The sequence below is a fragment of the Phoca vitulina genome, unplaced genomic scaffold, assembly GCF_004348235.1.
Source record: "Phoca vitulina isolate PV1807 unplaced genomic scaffold, GSC_HSeal_1.0 scaffold21, whole genome shotgun sequence".
In the NCBI taxonomy this organism is placed as follows: Eukaryota; Metazoa; Chordata; class Mammalia; order Carnivora; family Phocidae; genus Phoca; species Phoca vitulina.
This window is the reverse complement of record NW_022589724.1, coordinates 31259522-31280398: the sequence shown is the minus strand read 5'-3', so window position 1 is coordinate 31280398 and position 20877 is coordinate 31259522. Positions and strand designations below refer to the sequence as shown.

The 20877-nt window shown below is 59.4% G+C and overlaps 1 protein-coding gene across 1 annotated transcript in view; it reads left to right on the top strand.

Moving 5' to 3' along the window:
- Positions 1–5889, top strand: part of LOC116641366 (ficolin-1-like) — a 55659-nt gene extending 49770 nt beyond the window's left edge. The window contains exons 2-9 of the mRNA XM_032419025.1: positions 700–813; positions 1396–1449; positions 1965–2000; positions 2780–2809; positions 3170–3297; positions 3753–3882; positions 4729–4863; positions 5402–5889. Coding sequence (XP_032274916.1) covers positions 700–813; positions 1396–1449; positions 1965–2000; positions 2780–2809; positions 3170–3297; positions 3753–3882; positions 4729–4863; positions 5402–5649 — 875 coding nt within the window. The 3' untranslated portion in view covers positions 5650–5889. The remainder of the gene's footprint in view (positions 1–699; positions 814–1395; positions 1450–1964; positions 2001–2779; positions 2810–3169; positions 3298–3752; positions 3883–4728; positions 4864–5401) is intronic.
- Positions 5890–20877: the final 14988 nt, after the last annotated feature.

Here is a 20877-nt window from a genome sequence, read left to right as displayed (position 1 = left end):
CCCAGGCCTCACTCAGGCCTCGCACGAGGATATTTTAGTTTTATCAGCGACACAATTAAACTCCACGAAGTAAATAAACCTCCTCTCCCGGGTCTGTGGCCCCTTGTGTCCTTGAAGCCAACACGTCCCTCTCCAGGGACCCACAGGGACCCTTTCTGGCTCAGAAATTCTGTGAGCACATGCCTGAGGTCTGGGGGTGAAATTTCCATGTTGACCCCAATTCCCCAAGTTTCTTATCAATATTTATCGTTATTATTTATTGAAAGTGCCCAGTGTTCAGGAAGCTCTTTGTAAATGCCATGGACCCTGCTCAGATCATAAACATGTGCCTCATCTAATGATAGCCCTCTTCCTATCCTCTTGGAGCTCAGAGGACACAAGCCCAGAGGGCTTGAGTGACTTGTCCCGGGACACACAGCCCTGAGGAGCTGGGCCCCCTCAGGCAGGGAGGACTCCAAGGCCGTTCCCTCCGGCCTGACCAGCACCCACAGCAGGGCGGAGGGGGGATAGAGCAAGTCTATCTACACCAGAGGCAAGAAACCCACTTGCAGGCTGACCCTCCGGGGGTCCCCAGCGGTCTGCCCCGGCCCGAGGTCCCCACGCAGGCAGAAGCCGCGGGTCAGCCGGCCCGTCTATGGGATCTGCTGAGCCATCAGGCCCAGGTGGAGGGACCGACTGTCACGTCGTGTCTCTCTGCAGAGGTGCACGTGGTGGGGCTGGAGGGCTCCGACAAGCTCAGCATCCTACGAGGCTGCCCGGGGCTGCCCGGGGCCGCGGGGCCCAAGGGAGACGCCGGGGTCAATGGAGAGAGAGGTAGGTGCAGCGGGCCGGGGGTGGGGTGACAGGGGGCCTGCCCTTCTCCTGCTAGACCCGGGGCTGGGCGTCCCCCGCACCCCGCGGCTGCAGCTCGGGCCCTGTGCACAGCCGGCTTCAGAACCGCAGGCCTCCTCTCTGCGTGGAGTCAGACCCTACGTGGAGGGGCTCGGGATGACCCGGTCCGGGGGCTGGGCACAGGGCCAGTCTGGCTCGCCCTGCCCAGGACCCACTGCAGGAGAGCCTCCCGGGTCCTGCGGGGACTGGGGGGACAGGGTCTCCCAGGATGTACCCCGAGATCCGGGCCCCTGACTGGACGGCTGGGCTCGGTGAGGGCGGCACGGGCCTGGGCCCAGCCCACAGAGCTCAGCAGGGGCAGGAAGCCGCGGCGGCCCTGGGGCCCGGGCTCCCGGTGACGGCCCGCTCCCCACTCTTGTGCCCGGGGCTGCTCTGTCCACCCCAGGGCAGCGGTTCTGTGGAGAGGTGGCCCTGGGCGGACCTCAGTACTTGGGGCAGAGAGCTCACGTGGAACTGTGGCGGCCGCACCTTGGCCCATGATGCCCTTGTCCTTGGAATTTGCAGGAGCACCTGGTTCCCCTGGAGTCCCTGGGAAGGCAGGACCAACGGGACCTAAAGGTAACAACGTGAGGAAGAGCGAGGACCCCTCGGGGGACCCCGGGCTCTGCCCATAGAGAAATGAGAGAGGAACACAGACAGAGATTCAGGGAGACGGGGAGACAGGGACACAGGGAGGAGGACAGAGAGAGAGAGACAGGGTGGGACAGGGAGGCAGACAGAGGGACAGGGAGTGTCGGAACATATTTCCATTCCCAAGGAGCCTCGAGCTAGTGCATGACCAGAGTCCTGATCCAGGGAACTTGGTCCACAATGACCTCTCCTTCCTGGGGGGCAGGATCCCAGGCCTCGGGGTCCCCTCCCCTGCTTGGAGACCCTGGCCTTTGAATCCTTGGAGACCCAGCAGAGCAACAAGGGTATCCTGCCCAGAGCAGGAGGCCTGGGGCTCGGCCCGGCTGTCCTTCCCGCCGGTCCCTGAGGGCAGAGCAGCTGGGTGGTGTCCCGAGCACTCACGCGGCCTCTCACTGACCACACTTCCCTGCATCGGGGGGCCCATCCTCCTGTCTCTTCTCCAGGAGACCGAGGGGAGAAAGGAGTACGCGGGGAGAAAGGTGAGCCCGGCTCGCGGTCCTGGGGGCGCCTCGGCAGACTTTGTCCATGTGGGGGTCCCAGAGCCGCAGTCAGCCTGGCAGCTTCCCCTGGGGAGGGTCTCAGACCCAAGTCCCTCTTCTGTCAGGGAAACGGTGGGAGGTGTGCAAGGTCGGCTCAGGGCTCGGTTTGATGGCCCGGTCGGTGAGGGCCCAAGGCCAGCGTCTGCCCGCCTTGGACCCAAGTGATGGCAAGACAACATTACTGCCGAATGTGGACGCTTCACGGACTTTCCCTCCTATCCATTCTCACTTCGACATCAAAGTGTAAGCGTCAGAGAAGGCAACTCACAAACTCTAAACACAGGCAGGAGCTCCGTGCACATATCAGAGCGCAGGAGTGGGGCGCAGACCCGAATGCCCAACGCCCCCAGCGCTCTCCCCAAGCAGAGGCTCGGAGGGACAGCAGGTGGAGCTGACACCGACCAGAGAGACCAGGCCGAGTCCATACCGCGCCACTGAGGCCCAGGGGCCCTCAGGAGATGGCCGGCACGGGGTGCACGCAGTGACCCTGAGTGACAGCATGCCCCACGGCCCCCAGCCCAGGCTGGACACAGGGGGCCCAGCAGACCCGCTCCCGGGGACGGGCAGTCTGGAGCGCATCCCTGGGACTGGACGGTCTGCCCCGGACAGATCCCGATCCTATTTGCGTTCTGTATGCCCGCCGCTGAGCACCTGCGGCTGAAGGGGACGGGGGCGCCCGTTTCCAGACCGTGATGGGTGCGTCCTCTCCCCACGAACAGGAGAGCCTGCGCATCAGTCCTGTGACACAGGTACCGGACCATGCCACCGACCTCCCCACGCTTCCCGCGGGCCAGAGGCCAGCCCCACACTGCCCCGGCTTCGGGAATCCAAGGACCACACACTCTTACACACGTTTCCCTCCCTCAGCTACTCAGCAATGGGCAGCTAGCACCTGGCAATGTTCTCAAGAAGCTCAAATGTCCCCTGAAGGCCAGGGGTCCGGGGACTAAGGTGGGGCAGCCCTGGGAGGGCGGATGGCCATCACGGCTGGGCGACCCGGAGCTCGGGGTCTGTCCAGGCCCAGGGTGTCCCTCCCCCGTGTGGACGCCCCCCATCCCCGCCCTGCCCAGGGCTCCCTGCCTGACATCAGCCTCCGGGTCCGTCCCCAGCACCTCAGACCTGCAAGGAGCTGCTCACGAGGGGGCACTTTCTGAGTGGCTGGTACACCGTCTACCTGCCCGACTGCAGGCCCCTGAGCGTGCTGTGTGACATGGACATGGACGGCGGGGGCTGGACCGTGAGTGTCGGAACCGGAGACCGCCCAGTGGTGCACGGGGGAGGGCGGGCTCTGCCTGGGGATCCCCCAGAGCAGCTCGGCCGCCCGAGGGAGGACGCTCTCATGTGGCCTTTGTCAGATTGTCCATATCCCCCCGTGAGGCTGACCCGATCCTCTGGCCCAGGCCGGGGCGAACCCTATGGGAGGGAGTGCAGACTTTGGGGTGAGGCCCGGAAGAAGCCCACACCTCCAGCTGTGTGGCTTAGGACTTGTCACCCACCCTCTCTGTTCCTCCGTTTCCCCCTCCCTTAGCTGTGGGCCCTGTCCACCCCTGGGGTCTGAGATGAGCCCCCCAGCCATGCTGGGCTCTCGGCCGGGATGCTCCCTGAGCTACAAGGCCTCCCCCAAGGTGGTGGGGCCCCTGAGCCGTGGACCCCAGCAGGGCCCCGGCCCCCGAGCCCGCTGGCCTTCCACAGGTTTTCCAGCGAAGGAGCGACGGCTCCGTGGATTTCTTTCGAGACTGGGCCGCGTACAAGAAGGGCTTCGGCAGTCAGCTGGGGGAGTTCTGGCTGGGGAATGACAACATCCATGCCCTGACGGCCCAGGGTACGTCCCTGACCTCCACCTGCCCCGGACCTGAGCCCTGGCCCCACGGGGCTGAGGAACACGCCCCTCCTCCCGCTGGGGTGCATCTGAGCAGGACCCCTTAGTTCTGTGCCCCCCCACGCGTGGGAGCCCTGCCGTGGTCTCACACATCAGGTCGGAGCACGTAAGGACCAAGGGGAAGGACTCTGGCAAGCATGGTGCCTCTGGTAAATTAGATTCTGAGACAGGCGGACCAGCGGCCTCAGGGGTGGGCTCCACGTCCAGCCCCAATCCTACCTCCCACCATTTCTCTGCCCCTGGAGGTGCCTCTTCGGGGAAGAGAGAGGCTCTCTCCTCCTGGTCCTCTGTCCCCGCCCAGCACCCCAGCCTGCGCGGTCTGGATGAGGGCAGGGCCTTTACCCTCGGGCTCGTCTGCCCAGAGCGTCACTTGTCAATGTCCTGGGGAGGCCGCCAGGTGGGCCATCTCCCCTCCCTGCCCAGTACGCCTTGGCGGACTCCTGAAACACCTGCTCCAGCCAGTAGCCCACCTTCCCACATGACGGACGCCAAAGCAGTTAGGGCACGGGTCTGCGAGTGGGGTCACAGCTGGCGGGAAAATGCACATTGTTGATGTAGAGTAGTGTCGGTTTCCAGCGGACGAACAGGAAGAGGGGATTTCAGGTACAGTAGAAGGGCTCTTGGGAAGTGGGTTTCAAGTCCTTCATATAACCAAGGACTTCTTTGATCATGTGGCCCTTCCCTGCCTGCCAAGTTCAGACAGCCCCTACACACTTTCCTAAATTCCCACCTCCCTGCCCTGGAGACAGAGGGTCCCTCTGCTGGGACCTCACAGCCTTTCTGCCCCAGGAACCAACGAGCTCCGTGTAGACCTTGTGGACTTCGAGGGTAACCGCCAGTTTGCCAAGTACAGCTCGTTCAAGATGGCGGGCGAGGCCGAGAAGTACAGGCTGGTCCTGGGGGCCTTCGCGGGGGGCAGCGCCGGTGAGTGTCCACCCTGGGCCGAGGGGCCTGGGCTGCAGCGCAGAGGGGACCTGCTTCCCGTCCTGGCTCTACCTCGTCTGTGGGGAGAGAGGTGGCGGCAGCCAGACGTGGCTCTCCATCCACCCATACGTGAAGGAAATGTCACCCACGCCTCATGGTGCAGACGAGGTCCACGTGACCCATTCAGTACAAAGTCCGGGAGAACTGGTGTTCTTATTTACCGCCATTATTGACACCAACAGGGGCAGGGGGATAACGTGGCCCATTTCTGTGGAGCTGAGCTCCTGCTTCATGGTGCCTGGCGCTCTCTGCTGAGCAACCTAGGAGGCCAGGGCCACGAGTGGCCTCCCTCCAAGACAGGGTGCCTGCCAGCTGGCAGGGACAGAGGGGATGACGGATGCCAAGGCCACCGTACCAGAGAGCAAGTGTTCACCGGCACCCCCTAGAGTTGTGCAGTGCACGTCTTGCACCCCTGGACAGGACAGTCCCTGCCTAGACCTAGGATCCAGGTAAAATGGCCCACTCTCCCTCTGTGCAGGTGATTCCCTGTCAAGCCACAACAACCTCGCCTTCTCCACCAAAGACCAGGACAATGACGCAATTCCAGAAAACTGTGCTGAGCGCTACAATGGGGCCTGGTGGTATTATCAGTGTCACGTGTCGAACCTCAACGGTCTCTACCTCCGGGGCTCTCACGAGACCTTTGCAAACGGCATCAACTGGAAGTCGGGGAAAGGCTACAACTACAGCTACAAGGTGTCAGAGATGAAGGTGCGGCCCGTCTAGCGCAGGGCGGTCCCCGCACACAGTGGCCGCAGCGAGGGCTGGTGGTCGCTCCCAGGGGAGGGAGCAAGGGCCTGGGGCCCTCCCCCTTTCCCTCTGGGACCCTCTCTGCTTCGTGCCTCTCACCCGCACTAACGCCCTGTCTCCCATCTGCGAGGGTGAGAGCAGGGACCCCGGTCTTGGCAGCCACGCATTTTCTCAATAAAGACATTTGCTTCCACGCTCGGCACACGTGGGCCCCCCTCGCTTGCCTTTCCCCGACGGCTGGTCACGCCACTTCTGTTCGTTTGTTCGCGCCCCACCGTGGGCGCTGAGGGTGTTTCTGGAGGTTTCAGGTCAGGAGTCGGCACACGGGGCCTGTGGCCGTGCCCTGTTGCTCTGTGCTCGATGGCCACGGTCAGTGGTCCCGTGGCCTTTATTCTGCAGACAGGGCAGAGAGGCGGAGACACAGACCATGTGACCATGACCACAGGCCCTAAAATCTTCCCCATGGGGCCCGTGAGACAGTGTCTGCTGACCCGGGCTCAGAGGTGACCTGGCCTGTCCCAGGCCCCAGCCCTGGGCCCAGCTCTCCCCACTCAGCCTCACCGACCCACTCCCGGCTTCCCTGGTTCTCACTGAGACACCCTCCGATGTGGGGCAAGGCTGACCATGGGCCTGGGGGGCCCTGAGCAGAAACACGCCTGAGGGGGAGTAAGGCAGCACGTGTGGGTGCTCTGAGCTGCTCAGGGGGGGCGCTCCGCCTGGAGGGTCCAGTGCCAGGCTGCCCCACACCTGGCCAGCAGGCACCTGGGCAGGGACAGGTGCCACGTGAGCGGGCAGGCCATCTGAGAGACCTAAGAGGCATTAGCCCGGGAGCCTGTGTCTGCCGAGCAAGCTACCCAGCCCTCTCTCCCCACCCCGCCACCCCACATGCCCTGAGGGAACCCCATCCTCAGCCTGGGCAGCGGGTCCCCGCAATGGCTGGCACTTAGCCCTTCTTTGCTCCTCGGGTCCCCCTAGCCCCCTTGTGACCACTGTGGCTTTGTGGTCTCCTTGCAGAGAATCTGGGAGGGCCCAAGGGGGATCCCACCTTCCTTGCCCCCAGGGTCCCTTCGGGGGGGCGCTTAGCTGGTCTAACAACCACACAGAGCTTGGAGCATGTGGGGTATGTGCCGTCTCCGGGATCCTTCTGGGAACGCGCGCGAGGTTTTCTCTCCTTTCCTGGAGGGAGCCGTGTCCTGAGGATCACGAGCCTCTGCTTGGCCTCGGGCTCCCTGAGCCGCCCCTGCTCTGAGGGGAGCCAGTGCAGGACCCCACCCTCAGCCCCGACCCCTGGGAGGAACGGCCGTGCCCGACCCCGCCCTGGGCATGGGACAGTGGCCACGTGGGCACCTGTTGCCCCCGGAGCACAGGATCTCACCGTGTCTCGACCTCGCAGCCCTGGAACCCGGGTCCTCCTGGGAATGACCTTCCTTCCGGAAGCCATGATTGCAAAGAGACAATTAAACCTTGAGAAAGCACTTAACCTCTCGAGTGCCACGTCATTATCGTGCGAGGCAAAAATAAGACTGTTAAACGCAGAAACCTTTTGAGCTGGCAAGCAAGAAATTCTTTTTAAGTTTTGTTCTAAAAATCCGTTTAATTGAGAGATAGGTTAAGAGGTAAAAATAATAATTTTTGTAAATATTTAATTTGAGCCTTGCTGGACTTCATTTATAAATGCTCTCTTGCTTTTAGGACTCGATAAGATTTTTTTAAAAGGACTTATAAAATTGCAAAGATATTTGAGAGAGGAAAGGGCTCGTGTAATTAACCTAATGGAATAGCAGATTTATTTGCATTAGATACACATGTGTATTGCAGACGTGTGTGGTTGCTCGGGCCGGAGATGGGGAGCGGGCTTTTGAAGGTGTAACCAGCACGTGGGCATGTGAAGGGCTCTTCTGCCCAGGCCACCGTAGGACCAGCTGGCCCTGGGGAGCCCCTTGGCAGCGGCAGGTGCCTGCGACCCCCCCCGGCCCCCCATGAGGCCTGGTTCCTCTAGGTCACCAGAGCTGCTGCAGGGAGGCCAGCTGCCTCCCAGGACCAGGGGGCTGAGGCCAGCTTGGAGCCTGGGCCCAGGCCACGCGTGTCCCCTGGGCTGGGCTGTCCCCTGCCCTCCCTTGCTGCTCCTCCGAAGGTTCAGGTCTGTGGTGTGGCAAAGGGGGCAGGGCCTGTGGGGTCTGTGCACATACCCCTTAGATTCTCAACTGTGGTGGGACCTCTGTGGTCGCGGGAGGGCATGGGGTCCTGCCTGGGAAGCCTCGCTTTGGTGGGAGTGACCCCTGAAGACTCGGGGAGCAATGAGGCCGCCCCTCAAGGTCAGGACGGTGCACCAGGGAGTCCCAACTGCAGGGGGAGGGCAGTGGTCCAGTCCAGGAGGAGGGGGCTGTCCTGCGCGTCCACGGCCCCGGGGGGGAACAGTACCGAACGTGTGTGCTTAGCCACGGGCGTCCTGCCCCTGAGTTTCCCTCCTCGACACCCCCTCCTCCCGGGTCCTCTCTCTCACTCTTGAACTTCTTCTGGCTTCAGTCTGATTTCTGGTTTCGTCTGCCCTGTGCTGGCCCTCGTGGCACGAAGGCCCTTTCTCCCAGCCAGCAGGGGTGGGCCCATGGAGCCTTCAGGAGCCCTCCATCCCCTGACCCCGTGGCTCTCGGAGCCTTGGGCTCAATTCTTGCTATGGTCTGGTCCCCACCCGTGCCTTGCCTTCCAGTCCAGCATGTGCTGGGAGCCCGGCCTGGGGCTCTGGGGGCTCCCTGCCCTGGTCGGCCATCAGTATGTGCTTGGGAGCCCACATTGGCCACCCGGCGCTGTCTGAGCCCTGGGGTGTGGGACTCCCAAGGTCAGGGTCCCAGAGTGGAGCTGCCTCCCTCAAGAAGAAGCAAGTCTTTGTTTCACGGGGGAAATGCCCTGGCTTTGCGTCCACACAGACCTGGGTCTGCCTGGGCTTTGCCAGGTGCGGGTGGTGTGACCTTGGGCCGGTCACTTGACCTCTCTGTGTTCTTTCTCATATGCCTGGGGGGGAACAGAGTGGCTCTGAGGACTCTGGAGTAAGGACGGTGGGTACAAAGCTTGGGGTCTGTGATAGACTGAGGGGTCAGTAATCGTGGTGTGGGCATTGCCCGCTTCCCCCTGCGCCCCCCTCCCAGTTCTAGGGAGCCGCCCTCCCCAGCCTGGCCATGGGGCTCGGGTCTGGCCTTAGCTTCCGTTCTGCAGTCACACCTGGGACGAGGAGCCCCTTGGCTTCTCGGTCACTGTTGTAAGCTGCGGCAGCCCCGGCCCCCATCCGCGGCTTCTCTATGCCCCCTGCCCCCCTGGCTGCGGGCTGGTCATGGCTGTTCTGCTGGGTCGGGGGCTCTGCAGTGGGCGCCCCGGGATTGGAGGTCGGTGCCACTTCTGTCTGCATCTCCAGCTGCCCACACTTGCCCGGGGGTGCTCTGAGGGGCAGAGCAGAAGCCAGGCTGCCTGGGGTCTCAGAATCCACCAGGGAGAGCCTGCTTCCCCCCTTGCTCTCTCCTGGCCTGAGGAACATCCCCTCCTCCCTGGAATAAAGCTGAGCTCTGGGGGCTGTGAGGGGCCCCAAACAGTACTGTGCTCTCACCCCAGCTCGCCAAACCCACTTGCTCCAATCCCTCCTTCCTTTTCGCCCACGTTCACAAGTTCTTCTAAGGCTCCAAAACCTTAGGGCATTTTACAAGGAAAGGACTTGTAAAGTGTCATCTGGTGGATTTTAGGCTCAGGCAGGTCAGGCGAAGCAGGACATGCTCATCGGAAGGGGATTTTGTCGTAGGCTGCATTAACGAAGGCGCAATGTCTAGAATTGAGGAGGAGACACCTCACTCTCGTCTGCACAGGTCAGGCCACACTTGTGCCTTAGGCCCTGAGTGTTGCACTTCAAAGGAACCAGGGAGGGCGTGCGGTCTGGGTGCGGTCCCGTCGAAGTCTTGCCTCCTGGAATGTTCTGGAAGCAGCTCCAGAGGCTCCGAGGGAAGAGCTCAAGAACCAGAACCGTGGTCGTGCATGTGTCCCATCTGTGGGCTGAATAGGCCTCTCGAGGGAAAGAGCGGCCTGCGGAGGAACATAGCTGTTTGCAGGCGGGATCCATGGAAGGAATCCCAGGAAGGTGAGGTCTTGCAGAGTTGGAAAATGCCGAGCATTTCTAGACCCCAAACAGTGAGAGATGGGATTTTGTTAAAGCCCCCGAGGATAAGACCAGTGGACCGTGTTAGGGACAGAGCGGCCCTGCCTGGTACACCACGGTCTTTGTGTTCAAGCCTGAAAGCCCCAAGCAGGCCTCCCCACGACGATCAAGGCAGAGACATGTGCACGTCCATTAGCAATAAATCCAGCATGAGAAGCGCCTGAGGAGGAGTGCATGGAGAAGGCGGAGGGCAGGGGGGCTGGTCGCCGCCTCGCAGGCACACTGACCCGCCCCCAGGGGTGTCGGACCGTGACCTGGGCAGGAAACACATCTGTCTTGTCTTACAGCCCTGGGGTAGGAAGGTTAAGTAGCTGGCTGTCACTCACCTTGACAGGTGGCCTAGGTATGGATGGACGGTGGACGTGGAAGGGGAGACAGGAGCCCCCTATATGCGCTCTAGTCCTGAAACCGGCCCTGGGGGTGGAGCCCACGTAGGCCCCTTCCCATTTCTGTAGCCACACTCGAGCTCCTCCTTGTCGTCGTCATGGTCCCCATGACTAATCAGCCATATGGGGCGGGGGCGGCCAATTATCTGATTCCCGAAGCCTTGCGAAGGCCGGAAGCCCCACCGGCCCACCCTGAGACGTGGCAGCAGTCCCAGTCAGGAAGCCGGGAGAGCCACGAGCCATCTGGAAATGTCCATCTGTCCCAAAGCATCAAACACAGCCCTCCCAGAGTCCGGCGCCTTCCATCACGAGAGGGGCGGTCTCAATTTTAACCAGGGTTGAACAGTAAACCATCAAATCTGGGGATGGGAAAGAAGGTGCGGCGGCTCCAGTTCGTGCTTCCATTCAGAACGAGGATCGGTGGCTCCCCAGCCCCCGATGGCCCCCGTGGCGGCCTGTGCAGCGTGGCCTGGGGCAGTGGTCCGTGGCATCAGAGCTCCTCCTCTTGTGGAACTGGCCCTGCCTCCCCGCAGAGCTCAGCTCTGGAGGGGGCCTCACGGAGAGCACAGCAGGGAGTTCAAAGGCCTTGATCCAGGACCCCCATGAAGGGCCGGCTCTGGGCTGCTGGCCAGGACATCAGAGTCAAGGGCAGAATGCACATCCAAGGCAAAACAAAAGTACCCCAAAAACCATGCAGGACAGGCTGGTGAGGCCCTTGAGGCAGTGGCCTGCACCCCGAGTAGGGGTTCCAAGTCTGAGGAGCTCAGGCATGGTGAGCGGCCTGGGCACGGTGCGGCGGCGTCTGCCCGGTGGCCGGCCCGGCTCCTCTGCTCCTGTCTTCAGGCTGCATCAGCGTGAGGGCCGAGACGCGCTCCTGCTCGGGCCTGCTTTCCCGGCCGGCTCCACCGTCCTCTAGGACCAGCTTGGCTGCTCTGAGCCACGGGGAGTGGGGCCTCCATTCGCTTGCCCTCAAATCATCCAACAGCACGTGATGGGTCCTAAACCTGACTGTCCCTCAGAACCATCTGGGAGGGTCTTAAAAATACAGAGTCAGGGGCTCATCCCAGACCTACGAGACCAAGATCTCAGCAGGGAAGAGGATCTGTGTTTGTGGACGGCTTCCTGCTGCTTCTGGCGACGAGCCACGTGGGAAAGCCCATGTGCCATGACCAGCCACGACCCCTGTCCCCCGTGCACCAACGCGTCCTCAGACCCTAAGGTGGGAGCGAGCCAAGCCAGAAGTAAATCCGAGTGCTAAGAATGCTGAGTTGGGACCCGGTTAATGCACGATGGCATGACATGCGGTGTCATGATCTTCGTGTTTCCCATATAGGGTCACTTTTACAAAGAACAGTTTAAATGTTTTGAATCAGCAAGCTCACCAGGGAACTTATTTCTGGAGAAAATTTCAAGATGAGGGAAAGCGGTGGCATAGATGCGTTCCTTGCAAAGTCAGGATATATCCAGTCCCCACCGGTAGGAGGGTGACCGTCCCCTCGAACAAATACAGGGTGACCATTGAAACAGGGTGACCGTGGGAACTCCAAGGGGGGATAGCTACAGTCGGAGGACGTGCTCCCAGGAGTCTGGATGAGGTCCCTGTGGGTCCCTGGAGAGGGACGTGTTGGCTTCAAGGACACAAGGGGCCACAGACCCGGGAGAGGAGGTTTATTTACTTCGTGGAGTTTAATTGTGTCGCTGATAAAACTAAAATATCCTCGTGCGAGGCCTGAGTGAGGCCTGGGGACGCCAGGAGGCCGCCTGGACACCACAGGTTCCTGCAGGGGACAGGGCTGTGCCACCATCTGGGGTCTCTTATGTCCTCACCTCACTGTCAGAACAATGGAGACTTCATTTTTAAAATGTGCTTAATTTTTTCTCATTAAAAAAGAACGCTTGGCAATTTTAGACACGTTAAGAAACAAGACATGCTTAGGGAACAAATTAACTGTCCCCTGATATCCCCTGAAGGGTCCCGTGTGTGTGTCCGGCCTCCCGCACCGCAGACCTCTCTCGGGATCCTCAGTGTAAGTGTGTTCTCCGCCCCGCCCAACCCTGGCTAGCCGAGGCGAGGTGTGGCCCTCGGACCCTCGGGAGCGCACCTGGGCCTGTCCCGCCCGGTCCAGAACCTCCCACAGGTCAGCGCAGGTGGAAGGGCTCATGAGAGCTGCCAGCCAGGGAAAGGCGTTCTGGAGCCTGCCCTGATCTGCCACCTCAGGGACACCGCGGAGCTCACGGCGTGAAGTCCCAGCGCCGGTGCCAAGGGCACGCCATCTGACCCGGGCGGCATCCTGCCCTCTGCCTTGGCACACAACCCACGGGGTGGGACCTGAGGATCGCCCCCTTCCTCCTGGACCCTGGTGATCGCCCCCCGGCTCGTGGCCCCTGGTGATCGCCCCCCTGCTCGTGGACCCCGGTGATCGCCCCCTGGCTCTTGGACCCTGGTGATCACGCCCCTGCTCGTGGACCCTGGTGATCATGCCCCTGCTCGTGGACCCTGGTGATCACGCCCCTGCTCGTGGACCCCGGTGATCGCCCCCCGGCTCGTGGACCCTGGTGATCGCCCCCCCGGCTCCTGGACCCTGGTGATCGCCCCCCGGCTCCTGGACCCTGGTGATCGCCCCCCGGCTCATGGACCCTGGGGCCCGGAGAAGAAGGATGCCTGTCCAGGGTCCTCTGCCAACGGCACAGGCCAGGGTTCGGGCCCAGCGGGTCTGACTTCCGAGCAGAGCCCATCACCTCTGGGTGGGGCTGCCTCTCCTTCTTTGCCCACCAGCCTCCTCTTCTGGAAAATGACAGTTAATGTGTGCTATCACGAGGAGTATGAAGGAATGTTCGCGGCGGGCCAAGCGCGAGGCTGGCATGCACGTGGAGGCTGCCGGCTTGCCGAGCACCGGATCCATGTCCGGGCGGCTCACCCGGCGTCTGACTCACCTGGACAGGTGTTGGCGGCGGTGGCCCAGGCCCCAGTGCACGAGAGCACGATGGCGAGCGCGACGGCGGGCCCGGTGGCCGCGGCAGCTCTGCCCCGCTCCATGGCTCTGGACCTGCCTTCAGGTGGGGGAGGCCGTTCAGGGAAAGCCTCTCCCCGCATATCCTCTTTTTCAAGGGCCCTCAAGCTCTGAATAAGCCACAGGCCAGCGTGGCCTATCTTGGGGTGGCGTGTCCTGCTACCGTCAACTCGGACTGGTCCGCAGCGAGGAGAGGCCACACCCCAGCGGCGGGGAGAGGCGCGCTCCCTGGGGACCCGCGGAACGGGACGTCCCTCGGGGGTCTGCTCTCGAAGTTCGGGGCAGGACAGACGCAGACAGCCAGGCCGCTGGCTCCACGAGCAGGGACTGTCCTCCCACAGTGTGTGGACAGGTCGAGGGACCGAAATGCGTCGAGCTGATATCGTAGCGTAAGGCCCTCCACGGCCACTGGGTGTTTTGAGTGTTGGCAACATTGAAGAGAATCTGGCCTGTTAGCATAACAACCTGCTAATCTCACTGAAAATGTGACCTTGAGTCTCGGACCTGTTGGTGATTTTAGGAGGAAATAGTCCTGTGTATTTAGCTTTGAGGTAAACAGGTAAGAGACCCCTACGTCCGCACATTCACCTATTTGCATGATTAGGCTTCTAAAAATTAGCTGATGCCCTGAAGCTTCCGTTAATGACAGACAATTAAATGCTAAAACACAAATAGGGATATATTCATTTTGCGAACACGCTGATGATGATTTCAGCCGAGATTTCTTAAGTCAGCCAATGGGACAAGGATTACTCCTAGGCCCCTCAAAGAGAGTCATGAAAACATGCCTCTTATATACAGAGAAAATCAAACTTAAAAGCTTAAGGAAGTCACTGGACTTCTGAAGTTACAATTGTAACATACTGAACAAATCCCTTGTAAAGACGGTAGCCAGAGGAGTGGTCATCTCCGTGCAAGAGGCCAAACAGGACCCGGCCGTGAAACACCACAGAGGGGACTTAAGTCCACAGGGCAAGGGTCAGGCCCAGGTTGCCGCTGCACCTCGGAGGGCGTCTCTGGTCATGGATGCGGGATCTGAGGCCCAGAGAAAGAAGGAGGCTGCCCTGGGGGCCACCCAGCCTGTTACCCGAGCACCAGTATTAGAACCCGGCTCCCCAGAGTCCGTGGATGCCCGCGCCCCCACTCCCTCGCCTCCCTCTGTCCTCCACCCTCTGTCCAGTCTCCCGATGAGAGGCGTGGAAGTCTATGCTCAGGCTCCAGGTCCAGGGCTCCGTCAGCTTGCTGCCCGCCGCTCATTGGAAGCCCCTGCGCAGGAACTGGACAGTCCCACCTCCCCTCTGGAGGCTCCTGCTGGAGCCGAAAGGCTGCTCGATAGTAAGCGAAAGACCCATCTGGGCTTGAGGATCAAAGCTGAAGTCCTTTCATGGCTGCCTTGCCGTGGGCTCTCCTTGCTCCAGAATATTCCGGAAGTCTGTCACTGTTGGTGACATTTCTCGGGCCAGAGCATGGGGACGCGGCTTGGATCGGCCTCACAAGCGAGAGAGAGGAGGGGTGTTTAGTGAGCACCTACGATGTGCCAGGCGCTGCTCTGTGCCCTGGGACACCGCGGGAAGCACTCGGGAAGGCAGAACACAAACAAGCAGACCAACAAATAAACAATAATAATGTGCTAGGATATGATGTAATTAGAAAACAAATGTGCGCTGCGAAGGACGCGTACACAGAGTATCATCAACGGTGACTCAGCCAGAAACAGGAGAAACCTGAAATCTCTGTGGCTTCCCACCGAGCAGTGATGCCAGCCCACTGTGGGGGATCCTGTCTGAGCGCCCCTCCTCCCCACAGGGACTCCGGGACCCACATCTCCTCCACCGGCCGTCTCGGCCACCTTCCACGTGTGGACCCTCTCCGAAGGGTCATCTTCACTCCAGCCAAGCTCGGAGGACCCCGCGGGGGCGGCTTCAGACTGGGGGGCATGTGCCTCCCTCCCTCCCTGTGTCCTCGGGCGGCTGGGTACTGCGGCCCCGTCCGAGCACCGGGAACACTGAAGGAGGCAGCCTGGTTATGTGAAGCGGCGGGGGTGGGGGAGTGGGTGTTGCTGAGCCCCCAGGACAAAGGCCTGACACTCCCCAGAGAGTGCATTTTCAAGGTCACTGTTTGCATCGTGATGCTTTTCCACTCATTCACTGACTTGCATCCTGATTGTCCCCTGGAGATGCAGTTTTCGTAAGCGGCATATCACGGGATCCTGGTTTCTCCTTCGTGCCGCTCAGCGCAACCCTCGACGTGGTCGAGCTGTGTCTACCATCTTGCTCTTCACCTGCCACCCCATCGTTGTTCTCTCTTGCCTCGTCTCGTTGGGTTGACCTGGCTTTCTCGGTGTTTCACACTCTCTCTGCCTTGACTCTTTGGCTCTACCTCTTTGTGTGACATTCAGTGGTTGTGCGGGGAATCACGCAATGCAGCTCACATCATCACTGTCCCCCTCGGGTGACCGGCACGCCAGGTCACAATTCACGTATGAACGTCCCACAATCCTTTCCCTGTAGTTGTTATGGATTTTGCTGCTACATATGTTATGAGCCCCTGAAATGCATTTTGATTATTTGTATCTTAAAAATTCAATTGTCCTTTCACAGCCTCTTTAAGGGGTGGCGGGAAGTATTTTATACATATTTACCATCTCTGCTGCTCTCCATTTCTTCCTCAGGATCTGCATTTCCACTTGGAATGATTTCCCATCTGCTGGAATAACTTCCTTCCTCGTTTCGGGGAATGTGGGTCTGCAGGCAGCACATTTCCTCTGCTTTCGATTGTCTGGAAGTCTCCTTACTTCACCTTCACTTATGAATCCTAGTTTTGTGAGAATTGTATTCTAAGTGAAGAATTTCTGCCTCTCAGCACCTCTGGACATCCTTCCGCTGCCCTTTGCCCTCTGCCCTCTGCCCTCTGCCACCAGGAGAAGTCCCCCACACCCACCACCACCCCCATTCTGGTCTGGCCTGCACTGCGTCCCTGCTGCCTGCTTCTCCTGTCTCTCGTCCCCTGCAGTTTCTAGCAGCCTGTCTGGGGGTGATTTTCCTTCTATTGCCCCTCATGGGCTTCACGGAGTTCTTGGATCTGGAGATTCAGGCTATTGATTGAATGTAGACATTCGGGGCTAACATTTCTTCATATATTCTTCCGCCTCCTTCCCCCTCTCTGCTTTCGGCAGCACCTATACTCTTCTTGCAAGGACGCTTGGTACCTTCCCGTTAATTAAGCTTTTGTTCAGTTTTTACAAAGCCTTGTCTTCCACGCTTCGGTTTGGGTAAAGCAACAACATGTTTTCAGAGTTGTAGTGTCCATTCAATGATTTTTTGTATTTCAGAGATTACAATTTTTTATTTCTAATATTTACCATTGGTTCATTTCTTAGTTTCCTTATCTCTTTTAAAATCCCTCACTTCTTCAGCCATGACATCCATCTTTTCTTATATATTATATGACATTTATCTACTTATTCTGTATTCCGTGTCTGTAAATTCCAACATCTGAGACACCATGAAGTTGTTTCCATTGATTTTCCCTCTTGGTCATGGGTCACATTTTCCTTCTCCTGTGTGTCTAGTAAACCTTGATCCTATGCGAGACATTGTGGACACGATGTTGCAGAGACTCAGGACTCTGTGCTGTTTCTCAGAAGAGAGCTCAGCTCTGTGCTGGCACTCTGGGCCCGGGTTTGTTAGGGTGGCCCTCTTCTGTCCCTAATCCTAGGGGATAACTTCGGTCCTGGGATATCATCCTTTTACTCAAGGGTTCGGTCTCCTGAGGTTTCAACAGAAAGCCTGACGTAGTCATCAGATCCATCGAAATGAATGCACTTAAACTCAAGGAGCCTCTGGGCACTGGGGAGTGCTGATGTCTCTGCTCAGCTCGGCCCATGGCTCCCCTCAGCAGTCAGCCACAGACAGGGGAGGCTGGCGTGACCAGCTCTGGGGGCTTCCCTGCGTGGCTTCCTTGGTTTCAGGATTTCCCAGCTCATGCCTGCCCCACCCCCACCCCCCCGTAGCTTAGATCTCTGATTCCAAGTCTCCAGCCTGTTAAGACAGCCTCCTTCTGCTGGAGCAAGCTCTCCCTGCCTCACAGGGTTCAGGGAGGGCCCTCAGGAGAAAGTTGGGGGATGGCACATGTATCCCACATGGCTCCCTTCTCTATGGCTTACCCCACATCCAGTTTCTGCTTTTTGTCACTCAGCACTGCCTTTAAATCGTTTGTGTTTTCATAGATACTCTAGAATCTATTGCTTCTATTGGCAGGAGAGTTAATACAATGAAAGCTATCTTCCAATTTTTAGACACTAGGAGTCTGAAGCGTGAGTTTTCTAAGCTCTTTGTTCCTGAAGAGGTGGCATTTGAGAAGAGAACTGAAGGCCACGAGTCAGATACGCAGCATTTCAGGTGGGAGCTGTACGGAAGGGGGAGGAGAGCTCAGTGGATCTGAGAGAGCAAGGTGTCAGGATAAAGGAGCAGGTCGTCAGGCGGAGCCAGTGTGGGGGTGCTGGTTAATGCGGGAATACTGGGTCCCACTCCCGCACCGAACGGGACAAACTGCTTTTGATGACGCGTTGCCATGTTGGAAAAGCCCCATGCAAGGCCCCAAGAGGCCTCTGGCCAACTGCCAGTGAAGACCTGGGGCCCTCAGTCCAATGGCCCTCAAGGAAACGAATCTTGCCAACGATGGGAGCAAGCTCAGCAGATCTCTCCCTGGTCAGGTCTCTGGATGAGACATCGGCCAGGGCCAGCACCGTGCCTGCCATTTTGTGAGGCCCCACAGTGAGGATCCATGCGAGCTCTGTCCAGATGCCTGGCCACAGGCGTGTGACCTAATACGGGTGTGTTGTTTTGAATCTCTAAGTTTTGGGGTAGTTTTGAGGTAGTAATAAATAATACAAATGCTGAAAGTGGTTTCTTAGTCCGTCTCTCCAGAAACTGGAGTCTTCTAAATACACTATTAAGGTGTTTTCCTTGTCGCGCTTCCTACTTTTAAATGAATCTGAGAAAATCCCAAAGGGAAAGCCGGATCCTTGAACCAGAGATCATGTCAGTTCCCATCATACACCCGCGAACTGGACTTCTCCCAAACCTACGTGATAGCATTTGTCAATGTGGGAAGGAAAAAGAAAAAGGCAGGGTGTTTGGTGCAATGTGGCTTTTGTTGAAGTATTTACTCCTGGGAGATCGCTGGGAAGTGGTATTTTCTTGCCTGGGGCACAAGACCTGACCCCAGCGCCTGCAGAGGCTGGGGGGTAGCACAGCGGTTTGGGGGCAGCAAAGGCAGGTGTGCAGCTCTCCCAGTGAGCAGAAGGGGGCTGCGGGGAGAGGGCCCCTGGCAGCCACGGTTCTTGTCACCCCTTCTGGGGGGACCCTCGGATTGTTTTCCGTTGAAATCGACCTGATGATGAAGTCTCATTTGTGAGATCATTGGATCAGACTAGGTGATTACTTTTTAATGCTCCAGACAGCTTTCATTAGGTTCATAATAGCTAAAGCTCTTGCAACCTCCTCGTGCATTATGTTTTATATATTAAATCTATTATCTGTTGCCTAGGTATTTATATTTTATCCATGTATATAAGCTGTATATAACTTTATGCATAGACACCTCTGACTTTATTCGGAGTGATGTCTTGGATCCCACTGGTTAGTTGTTAGTAGGTGAATTCATTGCAGATACTGGCTCGGCCCAGTTTGTCCTGTGAAGGGTGCCGTGGGGTGCTGAGGTGGGGAGGGGTGCCGAGGGCAGATGGGGGGCAGGCCCGGAGAGGGGGCTCCATCTGCAGAAGTCTGGGTGGGTGGGATGAACATGGCTGTACCTGCAGGGGTCCAAGTCCCCGCCAATCGCAGCGCCTGTGGGGTTCTAGCCCCTCCCACGCCCAGGGCGTCTGGTTTAGAAGGTCTAGGGCTCCACATAGAGTCTGCGTCTCTAGGAAGTGGTGCAGGTGATTTCAACGGACAGGCAGGTTAGAGGAGCCTCCGGTGAGCAGACATCCGTGGACATCAGCAGAGGACCCACGTGTCCCCGCACCCAGTAGTGGCGGCCGGAGACTGGGCCGTTTCCTCCGATAACCATGCATTGTCCCCTGCCCGATGGGCCATTTGTGAAACCCGCCTCCTCTCCCTTCGGCCCCTTCTCCATTCAAGGACACAGGCAGCCCGTCTTAGGCTCTGAGGGACCTCCGGTCCCATAGCAGCGCTGACCCTCATGTGTCATGTGTCCCATCTTACAGATGGGCCGACGGAGGCTCCGAGCTCTGGGCATTGGTGGCATCTGAGTCTGGGTCACGGAGACAGCCGTCCTCACTCTGTTCTTCTGGCCTCGCCACAGCTGCGTCTCTACGTGCAAACAGGTGCCTGCACCTGCCCATGGTACTGGAGGTCTTGTCCCCGAGCCGGCGTCCTCCTTGGGGTCCTTGTTCTGCTCACTGCCAACCTCTCAGCAAGCCCTGCGGACTCCACGTTGGAAATATCCAGACCGTGACCATTGTCAGCGTGTCCCCACGCGGTCACCCGTCACCTGCGTGACTGTGGACACTGGCTCTGTCCTAACACGGCTCCCAGGGTGAGCGGGCCGAACACAGGTCCTGCCACATCACACGTCACGTACACGCACCCCCACACCACACACATGCACACGCCACACACAGGCGCCCATTTTCTCTCTCACTTTACCCTGTTTTGTTTATGCTTAGAAAAAAAGTACACCTCGATCCCTTATGCGTTTTACGTTTCCTGAGCACTTGTCCCCCCGACAGGTGTCCTGCTCTTCTGTCTGCTTCTGTTTCCAGCACAACGGGAGCTCCGTGCAGGCGGGACTCTGCTTCTGCTGCCCCAGAGCGTGGCCCGCGGCCGGCAGGCAGCAAACTGCACATTCCCCGGACGAATGTAGGAAGGTTTGTGTTAGAACCTCTTGGGGGCGGGGGGGGGCGGTTGGGGCAAGGACGGTGGGCGGGTGGTGGGGGAGCGTGCTTCCTGCAGAAGTCCCTTCCCGGAAGGAAAGCCCCTGGGAGCGGGCGCTGCCCCTCTTCCCCGCCCCAGGAGACGTGGGGGCCCTCCCGGGATATCCACAGGCTCCCAGCCCTCCTGGGCCGGCTGCTCAGGCCGGCTCTGCGGGCAGGTGTGTCCACGCCCATGCACATAGGTGACCCCCCTAGTGTCCAAATGGAGGCACTGCCCAAGGCTGGCTGGGACCAGGCACAGCTCTTGGAGGCCAAGGGCCCTGGCAGGTACGGAGGGACCCATGTCCCGACGCCCGGGGCCCTGGAGCCCAGCTCGGCAGCCACAGAGGCCTCTTGCCGGGCTGGTGCTCACACATTCCTCCCTCTGACTCAGGACAGCAGGGCTGGGATAAGGGAACTGAGGACACTTTTCAAAATGGGGAACTTGAACAGTTTCCAGCTCCAGACCATGAACAATGACCTGCTTGCTCCTTCCTGGCGACAGGTGTTTCCCCTGGCCCGGCAAGAGCGGACACAGCCCTCCGAGAGCGCTAACGGGAAAGGACTGCTATCACCCAGCTCCCGTGGGTCCACGCACAAACAGGGCTCCCAGGATGGGCCCTGAGCTGTGGACCCTCAACTCCCTCTGCAGCCGAGGCCAGGCTGGGACACGGT